Source organism: Cervus canadensis, chromosome 9, assembly GCF_019320065.1.
Source record: "Cervus canadensis isolate Bull #8, Minnesota chromosome 9, ASM1932006v1, whole genome shotgun sequence".
Taxonomy (NCBI): domain Eukaryota; kingdom Metazoa; phylum Chordata; class Mammalia; order Artiodactyla; family Cervidae; genus Cervus; species Cervus canadensis.
Genome location: NC_057394.1, coordinates 16,686,670 through 16,712,903, shown reverse-complemented (window position 1 = coordinate 16,712,903; position 26,234 = coordinate 16,686,670). Strand labels below are relative to the sequence as shown.

Here is a 26,234-nt window from a genome sequence, read left to right as displayed (position 1 = left end):
TCTTAACATTTTAGTCTTTAATCATTTGAGTTTATTTTTGTGTATGGTGTTGAAAGTGTTCTAGTTTTCATTCTTTCAAGGTTGGTTGGACCCCGTATTTCCCAGCACCACTTGTTAAAGAGGTTGTTTTTTTTCCATTGTATATTCTTGCCTCCTTTGTCAGAGATAAGGTGTCCATAGGTTCGTGGATTTATCTCTGGGCTTTCTATTCTGTTCCATTGATCTATATTTCTGTCTTTGTGCCAGTACCATACTGTCTTGATGACTGTGGCTTTGTAGTAGAGGCTGAAGTCAGGCAGGTTGATTCCTCCAGTTCCATTCTTCTTTCTCAAGATTACTTTGGCTATTCGAGGTTTTTTGTATTTCCATACAAATTGTGAAATTCTTTGGTCTAGTTCTGTGAAAAATACCGTTGGTAGCTTGATAGGGATTGCATTGAATCTATAGATTGCTTTGGGTAGAATAGCCATTTTGACAATATTGATTCTTCCAATCCATGAACACGGTATGTTTCTCCATCTGTTTGTGTCCTCTTTGATTTCTTTCATCAGTGTTTTATAGTTTTCTATGTATAGGTCTTTTGTTTCTTTAGGTAGATATACTCCTAAGTATTTTATTCTTTTTCTTGCAATGGTGAATGGTATTGTTTCCTCAATTTCTATTTCTGTTTTCTCATTGTTAGTGTACAGGAATGCAAGGAATTTCTGTGTATTAATTTTATATCCTGCAAATTTACTATATTCATTGATTAGCTCTAGTAATTTTCTGGAAGAGTCTTTAGGGTTTTCTATGTAGAGGATCATGTCATCTGCAAACAGCGAGACTTTCACTTCTTCTTTTCCTATCTGGATTCCTTTTATTTCTTTTTCTGCTCTGATTGCTGTGGCCAAAACTTCCCAAACTATGTTGAACAGTAGTGGTTAGAGTGGGCACCCTTGTCTTGTTCCTGATTTCAGGGAAATGCTTTCAATTTTCACCATTGAGGGTAATGCTTGCTGTGGGTTTGTCATATATAGCTTTTATTATGTTGAGGTATGTTCCTTCTAATCCTGCTTTCTGGAGAGTTTTAATCATAAATGAGTGTTGAATTTTGTCAAAGGCTTTCTCTGCATCTATTGAGATAATCATATGTTTTTTATCTCTCAATTTGTTAATGTGGTGTATTACATTGATTGATTTGCGGATATTAAAGAATCCTTGCATTCCTTGGATAAAGCCCACTTGGTCATGATGTATGATCTTTTTAATATGTTGTTGGATTCTGTTTGCTAGAATTTTATTAAGGATTTTTGCATCTATGTTCATCAGTGATATTGGCCTGTAGTTTTCTTTTTTTGTGGCATCTTTGTCTGGTTTTGGAATTAGGGTGATGGTGGCCTCATAGAATGAGTTTGGCAGTTTACCTTCTTCTGCAATTTTCTGGAAGAGTTTGAGTAAGATAGGTGTTAGCTCTTCTCTAAATTTTTGGTAGAATTCAGCTGTGAAGCCATCTGGTCCTGGGCTTCTGTTTGCTGGAAGATTTCTAATTACAGTCTCAATTTCCTTGCTTGTGATGGCTCTGTTAAGATCTTCTATTTCTTCCTGGTTCAGTTTTGGAAAGTTATACTTTTCTAAGAATTTGTCCATTTCATCCAAGTTGTCCATTTTATTGGCATAGAGCTGCTGGTAGTAGTCTCTTATGATCCTTTGTATTTCAGTGTTGTCTGTTGTGATCTCTCCATTTTCATTTCTAATTTTCTTAATTTGGTTCTCTCTTTGTTTCTTAATGAGTCTTGCTAATGGTTTGTCAATTTTGTTTATTTTTTTCAAAAAATGAGCTTTTAGCTTTGTTGATTTTTGCTATGGTCTCTTTAGTTTCTTTTGCATTTATTTCTGCACTAATTTTTTTAGATTTCTTTCCTTCTACTAACCCTGGGGTTCTTCATTTCTTCCTTCTCTAATTGCTTTAGGTGTAGAGTTAGGTTATTTATTTGGCATTTTTCTTGTTTCTTGATGTAAGCCTGTAATGCTATGAACCTTCCCCTTAGCACTGCTTTTACAGTGTCCCATAGGTTTTGGGTTGTTGTGTTTTCATTTTCATTAATTTCTATGCATATTTTGATTTCCTTTTTGATTTCTTCTATGATTTGTTGGTTATTCAGAAGCGTGTTATTTAGCCTCCATATGTTTGAATTTTTAACAATTTTTTTTTTTCCTGTAATTGAGATCTAATCTTACTGCACTGTGTTCGGAAAAGATGACTGGAATGATTTCAGTTTTTTTGAATTTTCCAAGACCAGATTTATGGCCCAGGATGTGATCTATTCTGGAGAAGGTTCCGTGTGCACTTGAGAAAAAGGTGAAGTTGATTGTTTTGGGGTGAAATGTCCTATAGATATCAATTAGGTCTAGCTGGTCCATTGTGTCATTTAAGGTTTGTGTTTCCTTGTTAATTTTCTGTTTAGTTGATCTATCCATAGTTGTGAGTGGGTTTTAAAGTCCCACTATTATTGTGTTACTATTAATTTCCTCTTTCATACTCGTTAGTGTTTGCTGTACATATTGCGGTGCTCCTATGTTGGGTGCATATATATTTATAATTGTTATATCTTCTTCTTGGATTGATCCTTTGATCATTATGTAGTGTCCTTCTTTGTCTCTTTTCACATCCTTTATTTGAAAGTCTATTTTATCTGATATGAGTATTGCGATTCCTGCTTTCTTTTGGTCTCCATTTGTGTGAAATATTTTTTTCCAGCCCTTCACTTTCAGTCTGCATGTGTTCCTTGTTTTGAGGTGGGTCTCTTGTAGACAGCATATATAGAGGTCTTGTTTTGTATCCATTCAGCCAGTCTTTGTCTTTTGGTTGGGGCATTCAACCCATTTTCATCTAAGGTAATTACTGATAGGTGTGGTTCCATTGCCATTTACTTTGTTGTTTTGGGTTCACGTTTATACAACCTTTCTGTGTTTCCTGTCTAGAGAAGATCCTTTAGCATTTGTTGAAGAGCTGGTTTGGTGGTGAGGAATTCTCTCAGTTTTTGCTTGTCTGTAAAGCTTTTAAGTTCTCCTTCATATCTGAATGAGATCCTTGCTGGGTACAGTAATCTAGGTTGTAGGTTATTCTCTTTCATTACTTTAAGTATGTCCTGCCATTTCCTTCTGGCCTGGAGTGTTTCTATTGATAGATCAGCTGTTATCCTTATGGGAATCCCTTTGTGTGTCATTTGTTGTTTCTCCCTTGCTGCTTTTAATATTTGTTCTTTGTGTTTGATCTTTGTTAATTTGATTAATATGTGTCTTGGGGTGTTTTGCCTTGGGTTTATCCTGTTTGGGACTCTCTGGGTTTCTTGGACCTGTGTAACTATTTCCTTCCCCATCTTAGGGAAGTTTTCAGCTATTATCTCCTCGAGTATTTTCTCATGGCCTTTCTTTTTGTCTTCTTCTTCTGGGACTCCTATGATTTGAATGTTGGGTCGTTTCACATTGTCCCAGAGGTCCTTGAGGTTGTCCTCATTTCTTTTGATTCTTTTTTCTTTTTTCCTCTCTGTTTCATTTATTTCCATCATTTTATCGTCTACCTCACTTATCCTATCTTCTACCTCCGTTATTCTACTCTTGGTTCCCTCCAGAGGGTTTTTGATCTCATTTATTGCATTATTCATTTTTAATTGACTCTTTTTTATTTCTTCTAGGTCTTTATTAAACATTTCTTGCATCTTCTCAATCTTTGTCTCCAGGCTATTTATCTGTAACTCCATTTTGTTTTCAAGATTTTGGATCATTTTAATTATCATTATTCTAAATTCTTTTTCAGGTAGATTCCCTATCTCCTCCTCTTATGTTTGACTTGGTGGGCATTTTTCATGTTCCTTTACCTGCTGGGTATTTCTCTGCCTTTTCATCTTGTTTAGATTGCTCTGTCTGGAGTGGGCTTTCTGTATTCTGGAGGTCTGTGGTTCCTTTTTATTGTGGAGGTTTCACCCAGTGGGTGGGGTTGGACGATTGGCTTGTCAAGGTTTCCTGGTTAGGGAAGCTTGCGTCGGTGTTCTGGTGCATGGAACTAGATTTCTTCTCCCTGGAGTGCAATGGCGTGCCCAGTAATGAGTTTTGAGATGGGTCTATGTGTTAGGTGTGACCTTGGGCAGCCTGTATGTTGATGTTCAGGGCTATGTTCCTGCGTTGCTGGAGGATTTGCGTGGTATGTCTTGCTCTAAAACTTGTTGGTTCTTGGGTGATGGTTGGTTTCAGTGTAGGTATGGAGGCTTTTGGACGGTCTCTTATTACTTAAAGTTCCATGTAGTCAGGAATTTTCTGGTGTTCTCAGGTTTTGGGCTTAAGTCTCCTGCCTCTGGATTTCAGTTTTATTCTTCCAGTAGTCTCAAGACTTCTCCAGCTATACAGCACTGATAATAAAACTTCTAGGTTAATGGTGAAAAGATTCTCCCCTGTTAGGGACACCCAGAGAGGTTCACAGAGTTACATGAAGAAGAGGAGAGGGAGGAGGGAGATAGAGATGAGCAGGAGGAGAAAAAGGGGGACTCAAGAGGAGAGAGACAGATCTACACAGTTGTCTGTTCCCAGAGTGTTCTCCGTAGCCCAGACACCCACAAAGATTCACAGAATTGGATTGGGAAGAGAAGGGGAAAGGAGGAAATAGAGGTGTTCTGAGGTAGAAAACGGAGCGTCAAGATGGGGAGAGAGTAATCAACACACTCCTGAATAAAAATGGGAACTGAATATTGGATTCTTAAATGTCCACAATTTATATCATATACTGAAAAACAAAGATTAAAAATCTAGAGTAGAGGTTAGACTCTTAAAAATACAATATTAAAAACAAAAACCAAAACACACACAAAAAAAGTTTTAGAAATATATATGAAGTTCGGTTTAAAAATAGGGCTTCTTTTTTTTTTTTTTTATAAGGTTATAGTGTAATGAAAATGAAAATTAAGGAGTAGTAGAGGAGTAATAGAGGACTTTAAAAGGAAATAAGAGAAAAAGAAAAATAGAAAATAGAAGAGAAAAAGAAGAAAAAAAAAAGAAAAAAAATTTTTTCCTAATTAAAAACATCGTAAAAATCTATGAAAATGAAAGTTAAGGAGTAATGGGGGAGTAATAGGGAATTTTAAAAGAAAATAAAAGAGAAAAAATAAAAAAGAAAAAAGAAAAAAAAATTTTTTTAACTTAAAAAAAAAAAAAGTAAAAATGTATCTAGGAATTTCTCTGGAGCTGTTGCGGTCAGTGTGGGTTCGGTTCAGTTTCAGTTAGCTCCTCGTTCTAGCTTACACTTCTCGATATCTATAGGCCCCTTCCGGCGTAGTCAGTGTTACCTACAGGGATTTTAATCTGTTGCACTGGTCCCATCTGGAGCGGTTCCCTTTGTTTATTTGGCTTCTGTTTGCTCGTCTCTTCAGTGCCTAATTTCCGCCCTAACACAGGCGGGCGGAGGTGGTCACTTATTCAGGTTGCTAGTTCCGTGGCGCTGCGGGGAGGGGCTGGCGCTGCTTTCCCCGTCTACGCTGCTCAGGCTCCCGGCTGTTCTATATGGAGCGTGCCGTGCGCTGTGCGCGGTTCCAGCCCTCGGGTGTTCCACAAAGGCGCGGAACAAAAAGCTGCGCCTGCTTTTTGTGCCTTCCCCGTCCGAGCGGCTCAGGCAGCCAGGAGCTTGATGGGCGCACTCTCCCCAGGTGCGGCGCTCCTTCTCCCCTCCGCAGTCCCAGTCTCAGTTTCCGCCGGCGCCAGTCGGGTGCGTGCGCCCTCTGCCCTCCGCGTCCCCAGCCCCAGTCCCCGCCTGCGCCAGTCGGGTGCCTGCGCCCTGTGTCTCTCCGCGACCCTCCCGGCGGATGTCGACCATCCAGAATCTCAGGAGGTCTTTGATTAGAAACTGGAGGCCTGTTTGCAGTGCGGTAGGGGATGCGGTCCTTGGGGCCGAGCCTGCCCCTTTCCCCTCCCCCCTGCCTCCAGCCTCCGGCAGGGCCGGTCCAAAGTCTGCGAGCTCTTCTCTGGACTTGCTCGGTCCCTTTGTTCCGCGAACGGCCGGCAGTGTGTTCAGGCCGGTTAATTATCTCTCTCTCTCTTGCTATCCCACAGTTTAAGTTGGTAACTCACAAAAGCTCCCTCTGATTGCTCTCAGGGCCTTCGGCCAGGTCCTTACCCTAAGCAATGCCACCCGCTCCTCTCCGTTCTGCCCCCACTTGCTGGTGGTGGATGCAGGCATCTGGGGTACTTTTCTGCTGGGAGTTGCTTTTAGGCACGTAATCTGTGGGTTTTATTTATTGTTCCCCTCCCAGTCAGGTTGCCCTCCGAGATTCAAAAACTTCCCCCAGACTTGCCACTGCGAGGGTTTCCTGGTGTTTGGAAACTTCGTCTATTAAGACTCCCTTCCCGGGATGGATCTCCATCCTTAGCTCTTTTGTCTCTCTTTTTATCTTTTATATTTTGTCCTACCTCCTTTTGAAGACAATGGGTTGCTTTTCTGGGTGCCTGATGACCTCAGCTAGTGATCAGAAGTTGTTTAGTGATGTTTGCTCTGCGTCCAATTATTCTTTTGATGAATTTGTAGGAGAGAAAGTGGTCTCCCCGTCCTATTCCTCTGCCATCTTGGCTCCTCCATCCTAGATAGTGAATATTTTAAATGGCTTTACTACAGTAATTTTCCCAATGTGTATTTATATCAAAGTATCATGTTGTAACCTTAAACATATACAATTATTATAAATAAATAAAGTCCTCATTGAAAGATAAAACCAAACAGCTTAATTTGAAAATATTGCTTCTTTTACCTAGCTGCTACTTATCCAGAGCTTCTATTTCTTCAGAATATTTCTTTCAGCAGAAAGTGAGATGTCATGTCATCTTTCCTTGAGCATATTTTTATTCATCTCAGGACCGTGTGAACCTGGGGACTTGGCATCTCACTGTCTGTGTTTGGCAACAATATCTGAGCTGGTTTCCTTCTGGATGATGTGAAATTGCAGCTGTGCTGGTAACATTCCAGTCAGGGGTCTTCATTATCATTTATCATCATCTTTGTTATCCTGTTGCATCTTTAACCATTTAGGAGATGGATACTCAAAGATTTCCTTACAAATTGGCTAAATGTTTGCCTTTCCAGATCATACTTAACTCATAATTGTTACAAAATTTTACCAGAACTGCATTGCGAAAACCTTAAGTTAGGTGTGAGCTGATGGTTTAGTCAAAGTTCACTCTTTGCTGCACAGGTGAGCCATTTCCACCTGTTTTTCTTCTTCTCCCCTCTAACACTTTGGAATCTTGCTTTTGAGAAATGTGATCTCACCTGGAATGTTGGCTTATGTGAATGTAAATATTTCCCAAGAAGTTCATTTGGAGGCTTGATTTTACCTAAAAGGTTATCCCCATATGAAGTCAGGAATTGTGGGGATTACACCATAGACATAGCCTGAAATTCCAGAAACCTGGAAAAGACAGATTTCCTCATGCACAGCCTTGCATACAGAGTCCTGCTGCTATGGAAACAAGACACTTCTTTGCAGGTAACAGGTGGGCTGATTCTTTAGGGCAAAGCTGGTGCTGCCGAGCAGTTCTGAAAGGCCCCTCTGAATGTCTGTGATTCATGCTCAGGCCCCACCTCCTGATCCCTGGTCCTGGAGAGGAATCAGATTGGGTGTTAGAAATGGAGTGGCTGCTAAGCTTGTAGCTGTGCTTTGTCTACACTGTGGATTCCAGGCTGGGGCAGGTCTCCAGGAGATCTCTGCACATTTCCACTCATAAAATGGCCTATTCAGCATTTTCGTGCTCTTTTCAGATGAACTTTGAATGATCGTGAGGGAGGTATCATATATAAAAATGATTTGCCATTTATTCATTAATACATTTCCACAGCTTTGGTAAAGTTATTATTGGCTTTTGATCATTGATTTTTTTATTGTGGTAAAATATACACAGCATAAAGTTTACCATTTTCACTCCTTTTCAGTGCAGCATTTAGTGACATTAGATACATTAGATACATTCACTTCACTGTGTGACCATACCCATTATTCATCTTTAGAGCTTTTTCTTTTTTCCCAAACTAAACCTCTGTACCCATTAAACGCTAACTCCCAAGGCCCTCTCCCCTCACCTAGCACCATTCTACTACTTCTCTCTATGAATTTGACCATTTTAGGTACCTCGTGTAAGTGGAATCATACAGTGTTTGTCATTTTGTGTGTGGCTTATGTTCTGTAGCACAATGTCTTCAGGGTTCATCCATGTTGTGGCAGGTGTCAGAATTTAATTCCTTTATAAGGCTGAATGATATTCCATTGCTTCCCTCGTGGCTCAGCCAGTAAAGAATCTGCCTTCCAAACTACCACAGAATTGCACTTATCTCACAAGCTAATAAAGTAATGCTCAAAATTCTCCAAGCCAGGCTTCAATCAATACATGAACGATGAAATTCCAGATGTTCAAGCTAGTTTTAGAAAAGGCAGAGGAGCCAGAGATCAAATTGCCAACATCCGCTGGATCATCGAAAAAGCAAGGTGGGTTCAATAAAGGACGGAAATGGTATGGACCAAACAGAAGCAGAAGATATTAAGAGGTGGCAAGAATACACAGAAGAACTGTACAAAAAAGATCTTCATGACCCAGATAATCACAATGGTGTGATCACTAACCTAGAGCCAGACATCCTGGAATGTGAAGTCAAGTGGGCCTTGGAAAGCATCCCTATGAACAAAGCTAGTGGAGGTGATGTAATTCCAGTTGAGCTATTTCAAATCCTGAATGATGATGCTGTGAAAGTGCTGCACTCAATATGCCAGCAAATTTGGAAAACTCAGCATTGGTCACAGGACTGGAAAAGGTCAGTTTTCATTCCAATCCCTAAGAAAGGCAATCCCAAAGAATGCTCCAACTACTGCACAATTTCACTCATCTCACACGCTAGTAAAGTATTCTTTACAAAATCCTCCAAGGCAGGCTTCAGCAATACGTGAACCGAGAACTTCCAGATGTTAAAGCTGGTTTTAGAAAAGGCAGAGGAGCCAGAGATCAAATGGCCAACATCCACTGGATCATTGAAAAAGCAAGAGAGTTCCAGAAAAACATTTATTTCTGCTTTATTGACTACGCCAAAGCCTTCGAGTCTGTGGATCACAATAAGGCAGCCTCTCCACTCTCATCTAATTTGGCTCAAAATTACTTAGTTGTCTCTTAAGTGTAAACCTACATCCTTTATCCTTCAGGCAGGTCCAAGTTCATTGAAACTGGGTGGGGCAGGGCGGATTTCTCTTCTTCCTTCTGCTCCTCCCTTTGCCTTCCTTGTGGACGGGGCTGCTGCCACACTGAAGAGTTAAAGATTAAATGAGGGTCCCTAGAACCCTGCTCGTGCTGACACCACTCAAGTCCCCAGGAACGCATGCTCCATTGTGTTATATTCTAAGATGACTTGGTATCACCTTAGGAATCCGGATATCTGTCTCCCTCTCTCATTTCAGGCCCTTCGCCTGAGTAGCTCGTCCAGGGGGAAGACCACCACAGGCCAGATAGTCAACCTGCTGTCTAACGATGTGAACAGGTTTGATCAGGTAAGCTGCCCCTGAGGGATCCTCTTCCATTTCCTGTCCTCACTGGGTTCAGTTTATTGGGATGCCAGGTGCCAGGGTTTGGTGTCAGCCAAGATTCCATTGAGGATGTAAGACAAAGGTTCTATTTATCCAACTTTCATTTCTCCCTGTGCAACTTAGATGTAATTACCTTTATTTTTCCATAAGTGAAAGTTTTGTTTTTCTAATAATAAATAGTCAGCAGTGTTCTTGCCCAGCTTGGTTAGTGTTCCTGGGGTTTTCCTGGAGCAGCCCTTCTTGGCACGTGGTGTGGGTTTTGCTATACTGTCTTCCTCCTTCTCTAGGTGATGAAGGCCTGGTGGGCAAGGACTGTTCTTTCTGCTGCACCCTGTTCAGTGCCTGCTGCATAGGGAGCCTTCAGGGAATATGCCAAGAGGGTGGTCCCCAGCCAGACACAGCCTCCTGTCTGCTGTCTCCTCCACAGTCTTTTTTCCACTGACCTTTTGTATAGATAGCATGACCCAGGGCGTTTTAGCTGTTGGCCAGATCTGTATTGCACTAGACACTCCTCTTTCAAGTATTCATTCATTATACATGAAGTAAGGCTGTTACCCAGTTTCAGGGATGAATAAAGCTTAGTTTCTGCCCTATAGAAGCCACAGCCTATCAGGGAGGTAAATACGCAAGTAATTACTGGAGAGAGAGGTAAGTACCAAAATATAGGCTTTCCTGGGGTGCCAGGGAACCCCAGAGCAGGTGGACACTTGGATTTCTGCTTTAGCAGGTTTAAAACCCACTGAGATCATTTCTGTTTAGATTCCTGTCTTTTCCTTCAGAGCAGATTGTTTCTACACTGTGTCCTTACTGGTTTTATTGTATACAGTCCTAAGAAGACTTATCTTTCTTTTTTAAGGTAACAACATTCTTGCACTATCTGTGGTTGGGGCCACTGCAGGCTATCACAGTGACTGCCCTGCTCTGGATGGAAATAGGAATGTCATGTCTTGCTGGGATGGCAGTTGCAATTATTCTTCTGCTTTTGCAAAGCTGCATAGGGAAGTTGTTTTCATCACTCTGGTAAGAGAAACACTTCTTTCAAAAATTGATAATATGTAATTGGTAACATCCACAGTCTGTTTGATGCTTTTGTTCAAAAAACAAGACAAATGCCTTCTCTGGTTTCCTCTTTGTGTGATTTATAGACCCTTCAGGCTTAGCCAGTGGAGGCTCCAGCCTTAAGCTGAAGGCCCATCTTGAAACAAGAACAGTGAAGGCATTCACTGGCTCCTCTTGGCACCATATCTGTTCAAGTAGAGTGTCCTCAGCAGAATTTACCCATGTCCAAGTTATTTAAATATTTTTAAATAGTAATAATCTTGTAGGTCCATTTCTTGATGCATATAGTTTTGTTTTGCTTGTGTTGGAGCCTTTTCAGGTATTTATGTTCATGTTGCCATTAAATTATAAGCACCCCAAGGGCCAGGCTGATCTTCCTTATATCTTTATGAAGCCCCACATTCACAGCAGCACATGTGGTAGAAAAGTGGCTGGTGGTGAAGAGCCTTCTGCTGAGTTAGACCTGAAGCAGGTCCCAGAGGGTTGGAGGTGGGGGATTGTCAGGTGATGGAGATGTTGTGCTATTTGAAGCTCACTGAGTTCTTGTGTGTGTTGTGTGTGTGCAGGTCTGTGCTTGGTGTCTTTCTGTATTTGGAATTTCCTTTCCCGTCTTTGTTGGAGAGATAAATACTCCCTATCCTTCCAGGCCCTGTTCCAGTGCTACCAGGTCTCTGAAGCTCTTCTTGTTCTCCTTTCCTGGTAGAATTAACAGTCCCATTTTTTCTGCTCCCCAGAAATTCTCTCCTATTTTATTACAGCACAGACTCTGTCTTCCTAGGTATCTTTCTGCCTTTCCTTCCTGCTTGTGACCTCTTTGAGCAAATGGTTTGTATCTGATTCATTTCAGGTCTTCCTTAGCCGATGCTTCATGTTCTCCAAGTTGCTTCTTGAAATGGGCTGAATGGTTGACTTTCTAATTGAAGCCTTTTTTTTTTTTTTTTCATTTCTACTTTGACTAGGAACTGCCTGTGTTCTAAGTGCAAAAGGGCTGTAGAGAACCGTTTGCTTCCTAGCTACTCCCCCTTGTGCCCTCTGCTGCTGCTGGAAAGGAAACTTGGGCTGTAGTCACTAAGGCTCATCTCTCATGTCTGTCCCCTCAGGAGTAAGACCACAGCTCTCACAGACGACAGGATCAGGACCATGAGTGAAGTCATAACTGGCATCAGAACAATAAAAATGAATGTTTGGGAAAAGTCATTTATAGACCTTATTACCAGCTTGAGAAGGTAAGTTTATCTATATAGATATCACTCCATATTTTCATGCTTTATTTCCTATTCTATTGGATGCTTTAGATGTCTTACCAAAGAAGCATTTAAGTTCACCTTCACATTAGCATGAACTTAAATACTTACTGTTCACTGCATCCCCCACATGTTGCAGGAGTGTTAAGGAGAATAGTGGAGAAATCATTTAACCTGCTCTCCCATTTGCCATCTCCTCAAAAGAAAAAAATATATGCTTCTTACTTATATAGAAATGAAATTCTAAGTAGGTCTTAATATCTTGAATCCCAATAAGCAATGCTTTTAAGATAGTATTTGAGACAATGACATTCAAATTAAAATTGTAATTTATGTTGATGGCCCTTAAACGTGGAGATTATGGAGTCTGGGTGAACCTGTATCCAGCCGAACTGCATGAATCACTATTCTTCATTGTTGTGCTTATTCGTTCAGTTGTATCCGACTCTTTGTGACCCCACGAACTGTAGCTCACTAGGCTCCTCTGTCCATGGGATTTCCCAGGCAGGAATACTGGAGGGGTTGCCATTTCCTCCTCCAGAGGATCTTCCTGACCCAAGTCAGGAAGATTGAACCCGTGTCTCCTGCATTGGGGGTGGATTCTTTGCCTCCATGAAAGTTCATGAATCACTATTATTAATTTCAAATGGAGCTATGAAAATACTGTCCCTTTTGCTTTGCTTCATGTTTGTAAACTGTTTTTCTATATTTTATTTAAATATCTGATGAGCATTTCTCTGACCCCATGTTGTCACCTCTTACTTTGCACTTTTGAGGAGCCCATCTTCCTTCTTCTCTGGCCTCCACCCAGCCTGACTGACTCCAGCTCATCTCAGGGTCCACGTATGTGTGACTTGCCCTGACTCCACTGTTCCGAGTTACATGCCTCTGCCCTGAGCTCCCGTGGGGGCTGTGCTGATCATCTCTGTCTAATGTCTCTGAATTTTGTGGTTGCTAATTCTCTTTCCTTATAAGTTCATGAGCTCCTGGAGGGAACAGTCTGTGTTTTTTTGTGAGGAGCCCAGCACAGGACTTGTGATTATGAATGTTTGTTGAATGAATGTTCAAACCCAGTCTGATTGACCCGAAATGTTTGAAAGTGTAAGAGAAAGCCTCCTAAATGTTTGAAAGTGTAACAGAAAGAGTGAAGTGGAGATGAAGTGTGTGGTCCTGGTGTTGGGACAGACCCCTGGGTGTGCAGTGTCTGCATGAGTGAGGGATGGATTTTCTTTATCTGTGTCCATTCCCTAGGAAAGGGGCCACTTACATAGGGCACTGAATTCATGTCTTGTATGTTGATGCTTCTTATAAAACCTATGTCCTACTTTCTTTTACAGGAAGGAAATCTCCAAGATTCTGAGAAGTTCCTACCTTAGGGGCATGAATTTGGCATCATTTTTCGCTATGAGCAAAATCATGATTTTTGTCACCTTCATCAGCAATGTGGTCCTTGACAACCTGATCACAGGCAGCCAAGCGTTTGTGGTGGTGACACTGTTCGAGGCTCTGAGGTGTTCGAGCACCCTCTACTTCCCCATGGCTGTTGAGAAGGTGTCAGAGACCGTCGTCAGCATCCAAAGAATCAAGGTTTAGTGAAAAATAACTTTTTAAAGTTATAGGCAAATTTTACCTAAAATGCTCTTTTATGTGGTATCACTGTGTGCCAGTTAGATAAGATTTAACTCTTCCAGTGCCAAGCTGGCAATCTTTCCAAAATGTATGTATTCCCCTCTTTTCTTAGGTAAAGTGCGTTAAAAGTACTGTAAGATCCATGCTTGTTTAGGACCTGTAGTATAAACAGCAGCAGCACAGGCTCTTGATGTGCAATAATGGCTGCAGGACAATTAAAATGTCTAAAAGCAGGAGAAGCAAACAGATGCGTCTCCTGTGCTGATTGGAATGACTAGGCAGGGACTGTGCACAGTCCTGGGCTGACGAGGGTTCCTCTCTGGGCTGGGAGGGGAGGAACTTGCTGAGAAGTCCCTGTTCCCTGGGCAGGAAGAGTGGCCTCTGAGTCACTTATTTCTCTGTGTTCAAAAATGGATTCTTTCCTTTACAGATGTTTTCTTGTTGATCTCTGCATTTTTGTTCCTGTGCTTATTTTATTTAGTGTCTAAGCCTGTCTCTAGCTGCTCTCTTCCTTTCAAACTTGTGATTCCCACCATACCTATTGTCTCCTTTTTTAAACTAACTGTCCCTAAATAGTCAGGGGTAAATCATTTTTATCACTAAGACAAGGGCCTGGCACACAGGAGGTGCTCAAGTATTTCTTTTTAAAATGAAGATTGAATCAACTCTGTGAAAATGAATAGTTTATGATGACCTCATAAGCCCAAGAAGTCTCTCTATTTATCTTTGAGTGAGGAAGGGGGACCCATGGTCTTAACACTGGATGACTCGAATAGGATCGCAAAAGATCTCAACTTCAAAGCACTCACTAAAAGTCTTCAGTAACTTTAACATTCAGTAAAATGTGTCTTTGGGATTATATTGTTCAAAAGCAGCTTTAGGTTTTCCATTACCAGCCACAAACAAATCAGTCTCTTTAGCTGCAATTCTGATATTGATACTTTCCTGCATAACCTGTTCTGGGTCTGTACTTCATGGTTCTAATGGCCATTTAATTTCAGCTTTTTCATCAGAGTGAGTCTTGGAGAAAAATGCAGCCAGCACTTCTGGTGCCTTTACGAGCTGATCATGTGTTGAATGGGGTCTCATTTAACCCTTGGAAGACTGTGACATCTGTTCCCCTCAGAGCTATTATTTGTGGACAAGTGGTCAATAAATTCAATTCTTCACTTAGGGCATAATTTTCCTCTTCTTTATTTTTTGTTTCAAAGTGAAGAATTTCTATTCTAATATATACACATTCAGTATAGATGTCTTGGTTACATGCTTCAGCTGAAACTGGAATTTGATTCTGTCTAGACCAGATATATAACATATACATTACTCTCCAGGGCCCTAGGTCTTTTTAATCAATAGAAGTTGATAATAGGCCAGACAAGAAATTCAAGCAAGGCTTTACTGAGGCTTGTGCTACAGCACAAAGTATGAAAACAAGAGACTGATGCCCTGTTGACTCTTTGAGAAGGGTAGGCTGATTCCTTAAGTGGGGTGAGGGTAGGGGAGGTTTGGTGGTGTTAGCCAGAGGGGTGACTTATGTGGTCTGCCTACTGTCTTGTAGGTGCCATGTGCCAAGATTGTATGCAGTACGCTGATTTGCTCCCAGCACCTCAGAAATGCCAGTTGGCTTGTGGTGTTTTTGTGTCTTGCTGTTCATGATCGCCTTTGCATGTGTGTGGTTATTTTTAGTCCCTTAGGATTTCTTTGTATTTTGTTGCTCAAGGAGACGTTTGCCCAGGTGCAAGTGCTCCCATAAAGGACCCCAGGTCCAAGCATGTCTCATAATCTTTTGCTTGTTGCTGTGTCAGCTTAGACTGTGTAAGGTTCAGTCTTAGCTGAAGTTGGGACTGTATAAGTGCATGGATGACATAGTGTCTCCCCTCTGTGTGACCTAATATTCCTCTGGGAATTCAGAGGTAGGGAGGGCAGTGCCAGCTGGGGATGTGCCAAGCTGGTTCCCAGTATGGTTAGTATTTGAGATGGACCCAGAAGGGTGGTTGGGGTCAGTACTCAGGGTGTCCAGGCAGACACCACCTGGGGTGAGTGGACTTAGGTGCTGTGGGTCACTGGGGGGTGTTAAGCTTGTGGACACTCTCAGAGGGGCTGTAAGGAGATCAGGAGGGAGTTGTCTTGGGGTAGGTCAGTGATGTTGGAGAGGGCTGGGGAAGGAACCAGAAAAAGAAAAGTTGCATTACTGAGATAATTAATGGTGAGTGACATTCTGAAATTATTTTGTTTCAAGAGGAAAAGAGAATCGGGAGAGAGATGAATTGTGTTAGAATAGACGAGAGCTGGTACCTGGTTGACGATGGGAGAAGTGGTGTGGAGAGAGGACTCAGGCTGCGGTGGTTGAGAGTCTGTGATTGTGTCCTCAGACCACGGTCTGTCCATCCTGCCTCCTGATGGACAGGGGATGGACAGCTTGGGGATGGTAGGAGTCTCCATGCCCAGTGTTATGTTCTCAGTGAGCTTGAATGAGAGGCAGAGGGGATGAAGGAATAGCATCTTCCACCAGCTGATATTTGACAGAAATGTAAGGACCACGTCTTTCCTTTTCTGCACAAAGGTTTTCACATTCAGTGTTTACCTGTTCTTCTTTTGAAGTAGAAGTTTGCTATCACATTTATGACTCTGAGGCACGATAGATGGTGTGTCAAGATATTTAAGGTGGTAGATTACTGTTTTGGTGTTGTTTTCTTTCTTAAACATCCTCACATGCTTGTGTCAGTTGCCCCCTATATGGGTTAGGATTTGGTTTGCCTGTGGGTCCCAGAAGTGCCCATGCTAAAGCTGCTTACACAGGTCATTTGTTTTTCTCTCATGCAAGAATCCTTGTGAGGCTCTGAATGGGTTTCCTGGGGCTGCTGATATGAAGTACCACAAACCACGTGGCTTAAAACCAAGAGAAAGTATTGTTTTACAGCCCTGGAGGCTAGAAGTCTGAAATCAAGGTATCAGCAGGGTCAGGATCCTTCTGAATCCAATAAAGGAGCGTCCTTTCTTGTCTCTGCTAGTTTTGAGTGGTTGCAGGCAAACCTTGACATTCCTTGGCTTGTAACTGCCATCACTCTAGCCTCTGTCTCCATCATCAGGTAGTTTTTTTGTGTGTGTCTGTGTCTGCATCTCTCATTAGGACTCCAGTCATATTGGATTCAGGGCCCACCCTACTCCACTGTGATCTCACTTTAATTGATTACATTTACAACAACCAAATTTCCAAATAAAGTCACATTTTGAGGTAACTGGGGTTAGGATTGCAGTTTATCTTTTTGTGGGGATCCAATTCACCTCATAACTAGTACCATGGCTAGTGTGAACCTCCATGGTGTTGGGACCCAGACTCTTTCTCTCTTCTTATGTTACTCCACTGCATGTGACTTGACCCCGCTGGTAGCCCACAAGGCCCAGGCTGGGGCAGAGGAAGGTCCTGGTTGCTGTCACTCCCCACTGCCCTGGATTTAGTCATGGGGCTGCTCCTGTCTTCTCAGGAGCCTGGAGTCAGGGCCTCCTTCCAGGCTGCCACGTGCAGCTAAAATCCAGGTTTGTTACCTCAGAAGAACGAGAGCAGGTTTTGAGGACAGCCAACAGTCTCTGCCTCATGTTCACAGTTTTTGGGGACCTTGGGGAGTGGGAGTGGTCTAAGTTGTCTTTTCAGTATCTTTATTACTCTAGCTTTTCTCATTGAATTATGTTTAGCATTTGCAAGGCAAGAGGGAGTTTTCTTGTATGTGTTTGTCAGCTTTGTAGCAGTTTATGAGACTTTGTTTTATGATACTACTTTGCATCAATTAGCTGCTAAGTGGTGTAGAAGATAACAAGAAGTGGGAAGTGCAGCCATTCTTGCTGTGGAGGAGAGAGGACATTGACTAAGAAGAGGCAGTGATTGTGAAAAGATGCTTGTAAAATATTTTTTAAGACATAGAAACAATGGCATTTTCTTTTTAGAATGATGACTTAAGTGATAATTTATGACAAGCAGTGATGTGGTATTGACACACACGAGGGGGAAAGCAGAGTGTACAGGGTTTGCACTCAGAGTCTCTGTCGTTGATCTTGTGCTCCCAGCCTGTCCTGTGCCACCTGCTTCCTGATGGCCTGGGAAGGGCCTTCTTCTCTGTGTCCTAGCAGTGCCGCATGGTGCTTGGCACCTGGTGGGATTCAATTAGTATTTATGAAATAATTTCCTACCAGCTCACCTGTTTATTGTTGGTAACACAAAAGTAAAGCAATAAAAATGTCCAGGTTCTAAATGTATTGGAGCTTGAAGCCATATTTTTTTCTTAGGAACCTGTACACTTGTTGAGAAAGTAAAAAAGATAGCCCCATGGCCAGGAACTCTTTATTTATCTGTTTTATACATGCACAGAAACACACACACATATACATACACACACACACACACACACACACACACACATATATATATATATATGTATATGCTATATTATGTGCTATACTGTATTCTATACTTAGGTGTATATATACTATAATAATGGTATATTATATACTATATACTATTTAATATGTCTTATGTGAACCAAGACCTAATAAAATTCAGTTGTAAAATGATGATAGATATAAAACTTTTTATTGCAAATTCAAGGGAAGGAATTGCTTTGTTTGTGCTTTGTTCTTGCAGTATAAACAATCTATGGTTTGCTTTTTTCTGTAGAACTTTCTGTTGCTTGATGAGATATCACAGTGCTACCTTCTGCTGCCATCAGATGGTAAAACAATTGTGGATGTGCAAGCTTTTACAGCTTCTTGGGAAAAGGTAAGAAACCTTCCATTCCAAAATTGTGACTGGTAAAAGACAACTGTGACATAGATTTATTGGAGAATTTTGAGATTTTACACATACTGTAAAATGTGACTTGTTCATTTACTGAGAATATGTTATAAAAATGCTCAGAATCAGGAATAAGGTTTGAATGAATGGAGCTTAAGTGTACAATCAGTCTGAGGCATTTGACATGTTGCACTTTTTTTCATTTTCAAGAGAGCTTTCAGTGTATAAGCACGTGTTGAACTTAAAGTATGTAAATCTTCTTTTAATTTTTAGCTTATTTTTCATTATGGTTTATTACGAAGTGTTAAATATAATTCCCTGTGCTATACAATAGGATCACCTTAAAGAAAAGATAAATAGCACAAATATATCTTTTCTTGAAAACCCAGATCTAATGTTTTGAGCTGAGGTGTGAAGTGTCAGTCGCTTCAGTTGTATCTAAGTCTTTGTGACCCCAGGGACTGCAGCCCACCAGGCCCCTCTGTCTCTGGGAATGGATAACCACTCCAATATTTCTGTTGTTGATGTTCAGTCACTTAGTCATGTCCAGATCTTTGCGAGTCCGTGGACTGCAGCATACCAGACTTCCCTGTCCTTCACCATCTCCCGGAGCTTGCTCAAACTCACATCCATTGAGTTGATCATGCCATCCAATCATCTTGTTCTCTGTTGTCCCCTTCTCTTCCTGCCTTCAATCTTTCCCAGCATCAGGATCTTTTCCAATGAGTCTGCTCTTTGTATCAGGTGGCCAAAGTATTGGAGTTTCAACTTCAGCATCAGTCCTTTCAATAAATATGCAAGATTGATTTCCTTTAGGATTGACTTGTTTGATATCCTTGCTGTCCAAGGGACTGTCAAGAGTCTTCTCTAACACCATAGTTCAAAATTTTTGCAAACCCTTTCAATTTGTCAGTGCTCAGCCTTCTTTATGGTCCAGCTCTTACATCCATACATGACTACTGAAAATACCATAGCTTTGACTATAGTGAATAGTGAAGTCGCTCAGTCGTGTCTGACTCTTTGTGACCCCGTGGACTGTAGCCCACCAGACTCCTTCGTCCATGGGATTCTCCAGGCAAGAATACTGGACTGGGTTGCTATTTCCTTCTCCAGGGGATCTTCCCGACCCAGGGATCGAACCCAGGTCTCCCACATTGCAGGCAGACGCTTTAACCTCTGAGCTACCAGGGAAGCTTTGACTACATGGACCTTTATCGGCAAAGTAATGCCTCTGCTTTTTAATACACAGTCTAGGTTTGTCATAGCTATTCTTCCAAGGAGCAAGCATCTTTGAATTCATGGCTGCAGTCACTGTCTGGAGTGACTTTGGAGCACAAGAAAATAAAATCTGCCTCTGTTTCCACTTTCTCCCTTTCTATTTTCCATGAAGTGATGGGACCAGATGCCATGATCTTAGATTTTTGAATGTTGAATTTTAAGCCAACATTCACTCTTTTTCACTCTTCTCTTTCATCTTCATCAAGACGCTCTTTAGTTCCTCTTCACTCTGTGCAATTAGAGTGGCATCATCTGTGTGTTTGAGATTGTTGATATTCTGTCAGAATTCTAGATTCCATTTGTGATTCATCTAACCTGGCATTTTGCATCATGTAGTATGCCTAAAAGTTAAACAAGCAGGGCGACCATATACTCTGTTGACCTACTCCTTTCCTGATTTTTAACCAGTCTGTTGTTGCATGTCTGTGTTGCACATTGTTGCATGTTCTAACTGTTGCTTCTTGACCTGCATACAGATTTCTCAGATGACAGGTGACATGGTCTGGTATTCACATCTTTTTAAGAATTTTCTGCAGTTGGTTGTGATCCACATCGTCAAAGGCTTTAGTCAATGAAGCAGAAGTAGATATTTTTCTGGAATTACCTTGCTTTTTCTGTGATCCAACAGATATCAGCAATTTGATCTCTGGTTCCCCTGCTTTTCTAATTCCAGCTTGTACCTCTGGAAGTTCTCAGTTCACATACTGCTAAAGCCTAGCTTGAAGAATTTTGAGCATTACTTTGCTAGAATATGAAATGAGCACAATTGTGTGGTAGTTGGAGCATTCTTCTGTCCATTTGGGAATCTAGTAAAAGAAGGAACCTTCCTAAAATCAGCTAAAGCTGCCTCAAATCCCCAGAGAGATAAGATTTGATGAAGAGGCCTCCAGGACACAGTAACTTAAAATAGGAAAGAGAAAAATGTGGATTATATTTTACATATCAATTATGTTGATTATTGTTACACTTTTCACTTTCTAAAAAAGCTTGTGTTACTTTATTAAAATTGGTAAATTAAATTAAATTAAAAACTTTAATTTGTAGGCGTCAAAGACCCCAACCCTACAAGGACTTTCCTTTACTGTCAGACCTGGTGAGCTGTTAGCTGTGGTTGGACATGTGGGAGCAGGAAAGGTAAGTTATGGTGTCTTTTGTCAGCTTGATGCAACACCACAGCTCCTGTTAAATTCTCAGAATGGAGCCCAGATCTGTGTGTGATTCAGTTTGCATTGAGTGTATCTAGAACAGCATCTCTCTAAGGTGTGTTCCATCGAACATTCATTTTACAAGAATGTTTCATGGCCAAATAAATCAGGATAAGTGCACACTGTCTTTTCCTTCTTGGTGCTTCACATTGCCCTGTTAGGAACTGCCTATGGGGAATTTGGACTCCTCAGTGAAGGAAATTATTTATGTGACCGCTATTCAGGATAGACAGAGACAATGGGGACTTCTTTTCATCTTAGTGGCCCTTCTAGGATGTCTGGAGATCATAAAGGCTCTTCCTGGAAGCTCTGAGCATTTCCTCCTGTGACTTGACGTGATCCCATCAGTGCACATGTAGTGAATGTGCAGCCACATGCTGGAGATAAAGGTACAGACATGAGCAAGACCCTGACTCTCTGCCTTTCAGAGGCAACCAGGTTCTGGGGCAAGGCAGATATGCAAATATATTATTTCAGCCCAGTGTCATGAGCACTCTGACGGTAAGGATACATACACACCACATCTGTGTGATGTTGAAGATTGAAAGGAAAGGTGCACATGCATTTGGTCTGAAACAACAAAATATAGAAATCTAATGTGGGATATGGGCTTTTTAAGAACAAGTGTTTGTCAAGTAAAGGAAATAAGATGCAGGAATAATCACACTAAACATCAGATACATAAAATACATATCCTGCTGAGCTCTGCCAGAGAAGGATGTTAAGCATTCTCAATTATTCTTTGCTGAGTAGAATTTAATTTGGGGGGATACTTGGGCAGAGTAGATTGTTTATACTATTAATATATTCCTTATCAGTCATTTTTGTTGACCATCAGTGTTATTTTCAGTTTTGTTTTTTTGGTTTCTTTTTTGGTCTCAATTGCGAGGGCTGTACTTTATCCTGTTGAAGGAAAAGGTTCTATCATGTATCAAGCACTAGGGTGGGGTCGGCTGTGCTGCGGGGCGTGTTCGTGCTCCCTGTTCACGTGTGTGTGTTGCCATCTGTTTCAGTCGTCACTGTTAAGCGCTCTGCTGGGGGAGCTGCCCCCGAGCCAGGGGACGGTCAGTGTGCACGGGAGGATCGCGTATGTTTCTCAGCAGCCCTGGGTGTTTCCAGGAACTGTGAGGAGTAACATTTTATTTGGGAAGAAATATGAAAAGGAACGATATGAAGAAGTAATAAAGGCTTGTGCTTTGGAAGAGGTGAGTAATGACTTCTGAGTTGCATATACTTGAATTTCAAATAAAGATAGTGGTTTAAACTACAAGGTTTGTTAAAAGTTCTTTTTTTTTAAAAGATGGTAATGATAACCCAATATGCAAAACAGAAAAAGAGATACAGATGTACAGAACAGACTTTGGGACTCTGTGGGAGAAGGCGAGGGTGGGATGTTCTGAGAGAATAGCATTGAAACAAGTATACTATCAAGGGTGAAACAGACCACCAGCCCAGGTTGGATGCATGAGACAAGTGCTCAGGGCTGGTACACTGGGAAGACCCAGAAGGATAGGATGGGGAGGGAGGCGGGAGGGGGGATCGGGATGGGGAACACATGTAAATCCATGGCTGATTCATGTCAATGTATGGCAAAAACCACTACAATATTGTAAAGTAATTAGCCTCCAACTAAAAATAAATGAAAAAAAATTAATTAAAAAAAATAAAATATGGATTTTTGAATATTGCTTAATATTTAAGTTGGTCTTCTGGGTAAATAAGCAGGTGTATTTACATATGCTATTGTTTTAATTCTTATAGGTTAATAACACAATACATTCTCTGGAGGGGGGTATTATTTCATTCTGTGAAGTTTCATTCACTTTCAACTTTTTTTTAATATAAATTTATTTTAATTGGAGGTTAATTATTTTACAATACTGTATTGGTTTTGCCATACATTGACATGAATCTGCCATGGGTGTACATGTGTTACTCATCCTGAACCCTCCTCCCACCTCCCTCCCCGTCCCATCCCTCTGGGCCATTCCAGTGCAGTTTCAAATTTTTAAATGGAAAGCTACAAATATTTACAAAAATAGAGAGCATGGTGTAATGAAACCTCATGTACCCACCCCCAGCTTCAGCCAGAATCAGCTGGTTGCCTGTCTCGCTGCATCTCTACCCCTGCCAGCCCCACCCCCATCCCAGAGTATCCTGAAGCAGATCCTAGACTTCAGATTAGCTCATCTGTAAACATTTCATTATTTTTCTCTGAAAGATAGGAAAGCTTTGGGGGAAAAAACCACTACTTTATTTCACCTGAAAAATACTTCAAATTCCTGAATATCACCCACCTGCTAGTCTGTGTTTACATGCTGTTGATCATCTCACTGAGAAATCTTCACCACTGTTTGAACCCACATAAGGTCTGTCCCCTGCACTTGGCTGATGCCTTCTTGGTCCCTTTCAGTCTATGAGTTTCTCTCTCCACTTCATTTTTGACTTGTAATTTACTATTTAAGGAAACCAGAATGCTTTAAAATTTCTTTTTAATACTGCGTCATTTCACTGAGGGAGATTGTTTTCAGAAACAGCACTGAGTTTCCCAGAGGATGGTAAGATGAAAGGTTTAACTCTCCATTGGGATTTAAATAAGATTAGGACATGACTGAGTGACTTCACTTTCACTTTTCACTTTCATGCATTGGAGAAGGAAATGGCAACCCACTCCAGTGTTCTTGCCTGGAGAATCCCAGGGATGGCGGAGCCTAGTGGGCTGCCGTCTATGGGGTCTCAGAGTCGGACATGACTGAAGCGACTTAGCAGCAGCAGCAGTGAATAAATGATGAGAACTAAACTTAAGAGATAGAATACAATTTGGCAAAAAGAAAAGAAAAAGGGTAAATAATATTAAATACTATGTTACTCTCTCAGGTTGTAAAAAATCAGTAAATAACAACATTAAAGGTCCCCCTGGGGTCTGCTCAGTGCGGTCTGGACATCTGACTGCTCTTTTGTACTGTGAGGAAAAGACAGGGACAGATTTTCAAAGGTGTGGTGTTGAAGGTTTCAAACCTGCTTTGTGAGGAAATAGTAATTCTCGAACAATAGCTTGAACATCATAGGTTGTATCAGGTGTGTTTGTGCATGCTAAGTCATTTCAGTTGTGTCCAGCTCTGCGGTGCTATGAACTATAGCCCGCGAGACACATCTGTCCATGGGATTCTCCAGGCAAGAATACTGGAGTGGGTTGCTGTTTCCTTCCCCAGTGGATCTTCCCAACCCAGGAATCAAACCCAAGTCTCTGTCTCCTGCCTTGGCGAGTGGATACTTTACCACTAGCACCACCTGGGAAGCTCTGCATCAGGTGAGCAGCATTTTACAATGATGTGGTCAAGCAGAATTGCTTGTTTAATGGGCTCGTTTCTTTCTTCCAGGTTCTTGTTCATGGGTGACTGTACATTTGCAGAAATGATGTCAAGTTAGCAGGAATGAGCTAGATTTTTATTAAATGGTCTAGATACCATATAAGAAGGGAAAGCAAATGTGGAACAGTGAGAACAGTAGCTTCCGTTAATTCAGAGTCCACATGCAAATCATTTTTCTGCCCTTCACATATGTGCATACACACACGTAAAAAGGTTTATGAATTATTCATTCTTTATGAGTGTCTTCGATATTCCCATCTTCATTTTATAGTTATTAAAACTGAGGCCTGGAGAGATGAGTCACCTCATCTCTACATTTGTAGCTCAAGTTCAGATCCTGGGGGCCGATGCTTTGCCGCAGCCTCTTGGGGCAACTAGACCAGCAATGTGGATTGTGTTCTAGGGCTTCACCCACATGGGGCATGTGTGCAGCATAAACTCTGGTTGGAAGGGGCCCTGCAGGGCTGGGATTCTCAGCAGTTCTTCTGTACATGATTTGACGTCTATAAACACTGACTGCTCTCCTGTTCTGCTGCATAGTTGGGACATGGAGTTGGGGCCCCTTGTGCCCATTCCCTCCTCGGCAGGAAGGAAGGCCCAGCATGGAGAAGTAGCGGAGAGGAGAGCTCTGGCCCCGGGTTCATCACTTGCCTGCTGTCACTCTGGACACGTCCGATTACCTACCTGTGCCTCTGACCTTTCTGCAGCAAAATGAGGACATTAGGTCAGAGGGTTTTGTTGCTGCTCTGAAATGTCATCTATGATTCTGATTAACAAGAGGTTAGCAAGGTCTTTATGACACCTGGGAACTACTTGGTAAGTGTGAGAGCATCTGCTTATCTCCTTTGGGATTCCAGGTATCAGTGGATAGACATAAGGCAGGCATAGGAAATAGTGGTGTCCTGGAGTTAGTCTGGCTGTAGACACAGAGACGGCATGTGCAGTAGAAAAGGCTTGGCCTTTGGAGAGAAACAGTCCTGGGTGGTGACTCCAGGTGTTTGTCTCAGTTTCCTTTCTTATTAAATGGGGGAGGGGTGGGGTTACTGTGAAGATTACAGACAATGCCTGTGAAATGCAAACAAGCCAGGGTTTCAGTAAGTGGTGGCTACTGTTGCTGTTCTAACTTTTTTCTCTCCATCCATCATCCAGCCATATAAATATAATAAAGCTTTCTCCTTACTATTCTCCCTACTCCCACCTACCTTAAATCCTAGAGGAAAAGCCATAAAAAAGCAACATCTATTTATTTATTAAAAATTTATTTATTTTAATTGTAGGGTTATTGTGATGATTTTGCCATACGTCAACATGAATCAGTCACGGGTATACATATGTCCCCCCCATCCTGAACCCACTCCCTACCTCCCTACCCACCCTATCCCTCTGGGTTGTCCCAGAGTACTGACTTTGGGTGCCCTGCTTGCATCAAACTTGCTCTGGTCATCTATTTTACATATGGTAATGTACATGTTTCCATGCTATTCTCTTAAGTCATCCCACTTTCGCCTTCTCCCAGAGTCCAAAAGTCTGTTCTTTACATCAGTCTCCTTTGCTGCCTTGCATGTAAGATCATCATTACCATCTTTCTAAAAGCAACATTTTTTATATAACATATGTTAAAAACAACTAGATGTATTATACTAGATCTGATTGAAGTAATCATATAAGTTCATTAAGCTGAAAACTTTTCTGTAACAAAATAGGGAGACATGAAGTAATCACACTGGCAACATCAATTCAGGCTGATGACATTAACTCCAGGGTCTAGGAGTCAGATGGCTCAGGAATTGAGTCCCAGTTTCTCTGTTCATCAGACATATGGTTTTGGCTGATTGTCCTTAAAAGCCTGTTACTTCATCTATCAAATGGAGATAATAAGACTATCAACCTCATGAGGTTGTTTTGAAGATGAAATGTGGTTATGATTTTAAAGTACCTGATTTCTAGGGACATAAGCAGTCTGTAAGTATTAGAATGATTTTGAAAATAAATTAATTCTTAATTATAAGCTCAGTCACTTAGTGGTAAAGTTGCATCCATAAAATGTGACATGTAAGAAAGAAGGTATCTGAGTATTAACTTCC

At 41.4% G+C, this 26,234-nt stretch overlaps 1 protein-coding gene across 1 annotated transcript in view; it reads left to right on the top strand.

Moving 5' to 3' along the window:
• The window catches only part of LOC122447239 (ATP-binding cassette sub-family C member 4-like), a 245,412-nt gene that overhangs the window by 118,244 nt on the left and 100,934 nt on the right, over positions 1 to 26,234 (top strand). The window contains exons 18-24 of the mRNA XM_043477775.1: positions 9,453 to 9,542; positions 10,435 to 10,598; positions 11,738 to 11,863; positions 13,219 to 13,468; positions 18,180 to 18,281; positions 20,619 to 20,708; positions 21,793 to 21,984. Of these exons, the coding sequence (XP_043333710.1) occupies positions 9,453 to 9,542; positions 10,435 to 10,598; positions 11,738 to 11,863; positions 13,219 to 13,468; positions 18,180 to 18,281; positions 20,619 to 20,708; positions 21,793 to 21,984 (1,014 nt within the window). The remainder of the gene's footprint in view (positions 1 to 9,452; positions 9,543 to 10,434; positions 10,599 to 11,737; positions 11,864 to 13,218; positions 13,469 to 18,179; positions 18,282 to 20,618; positions 20,709 to 21,792; positions 21,985 to 26,234) is intronic.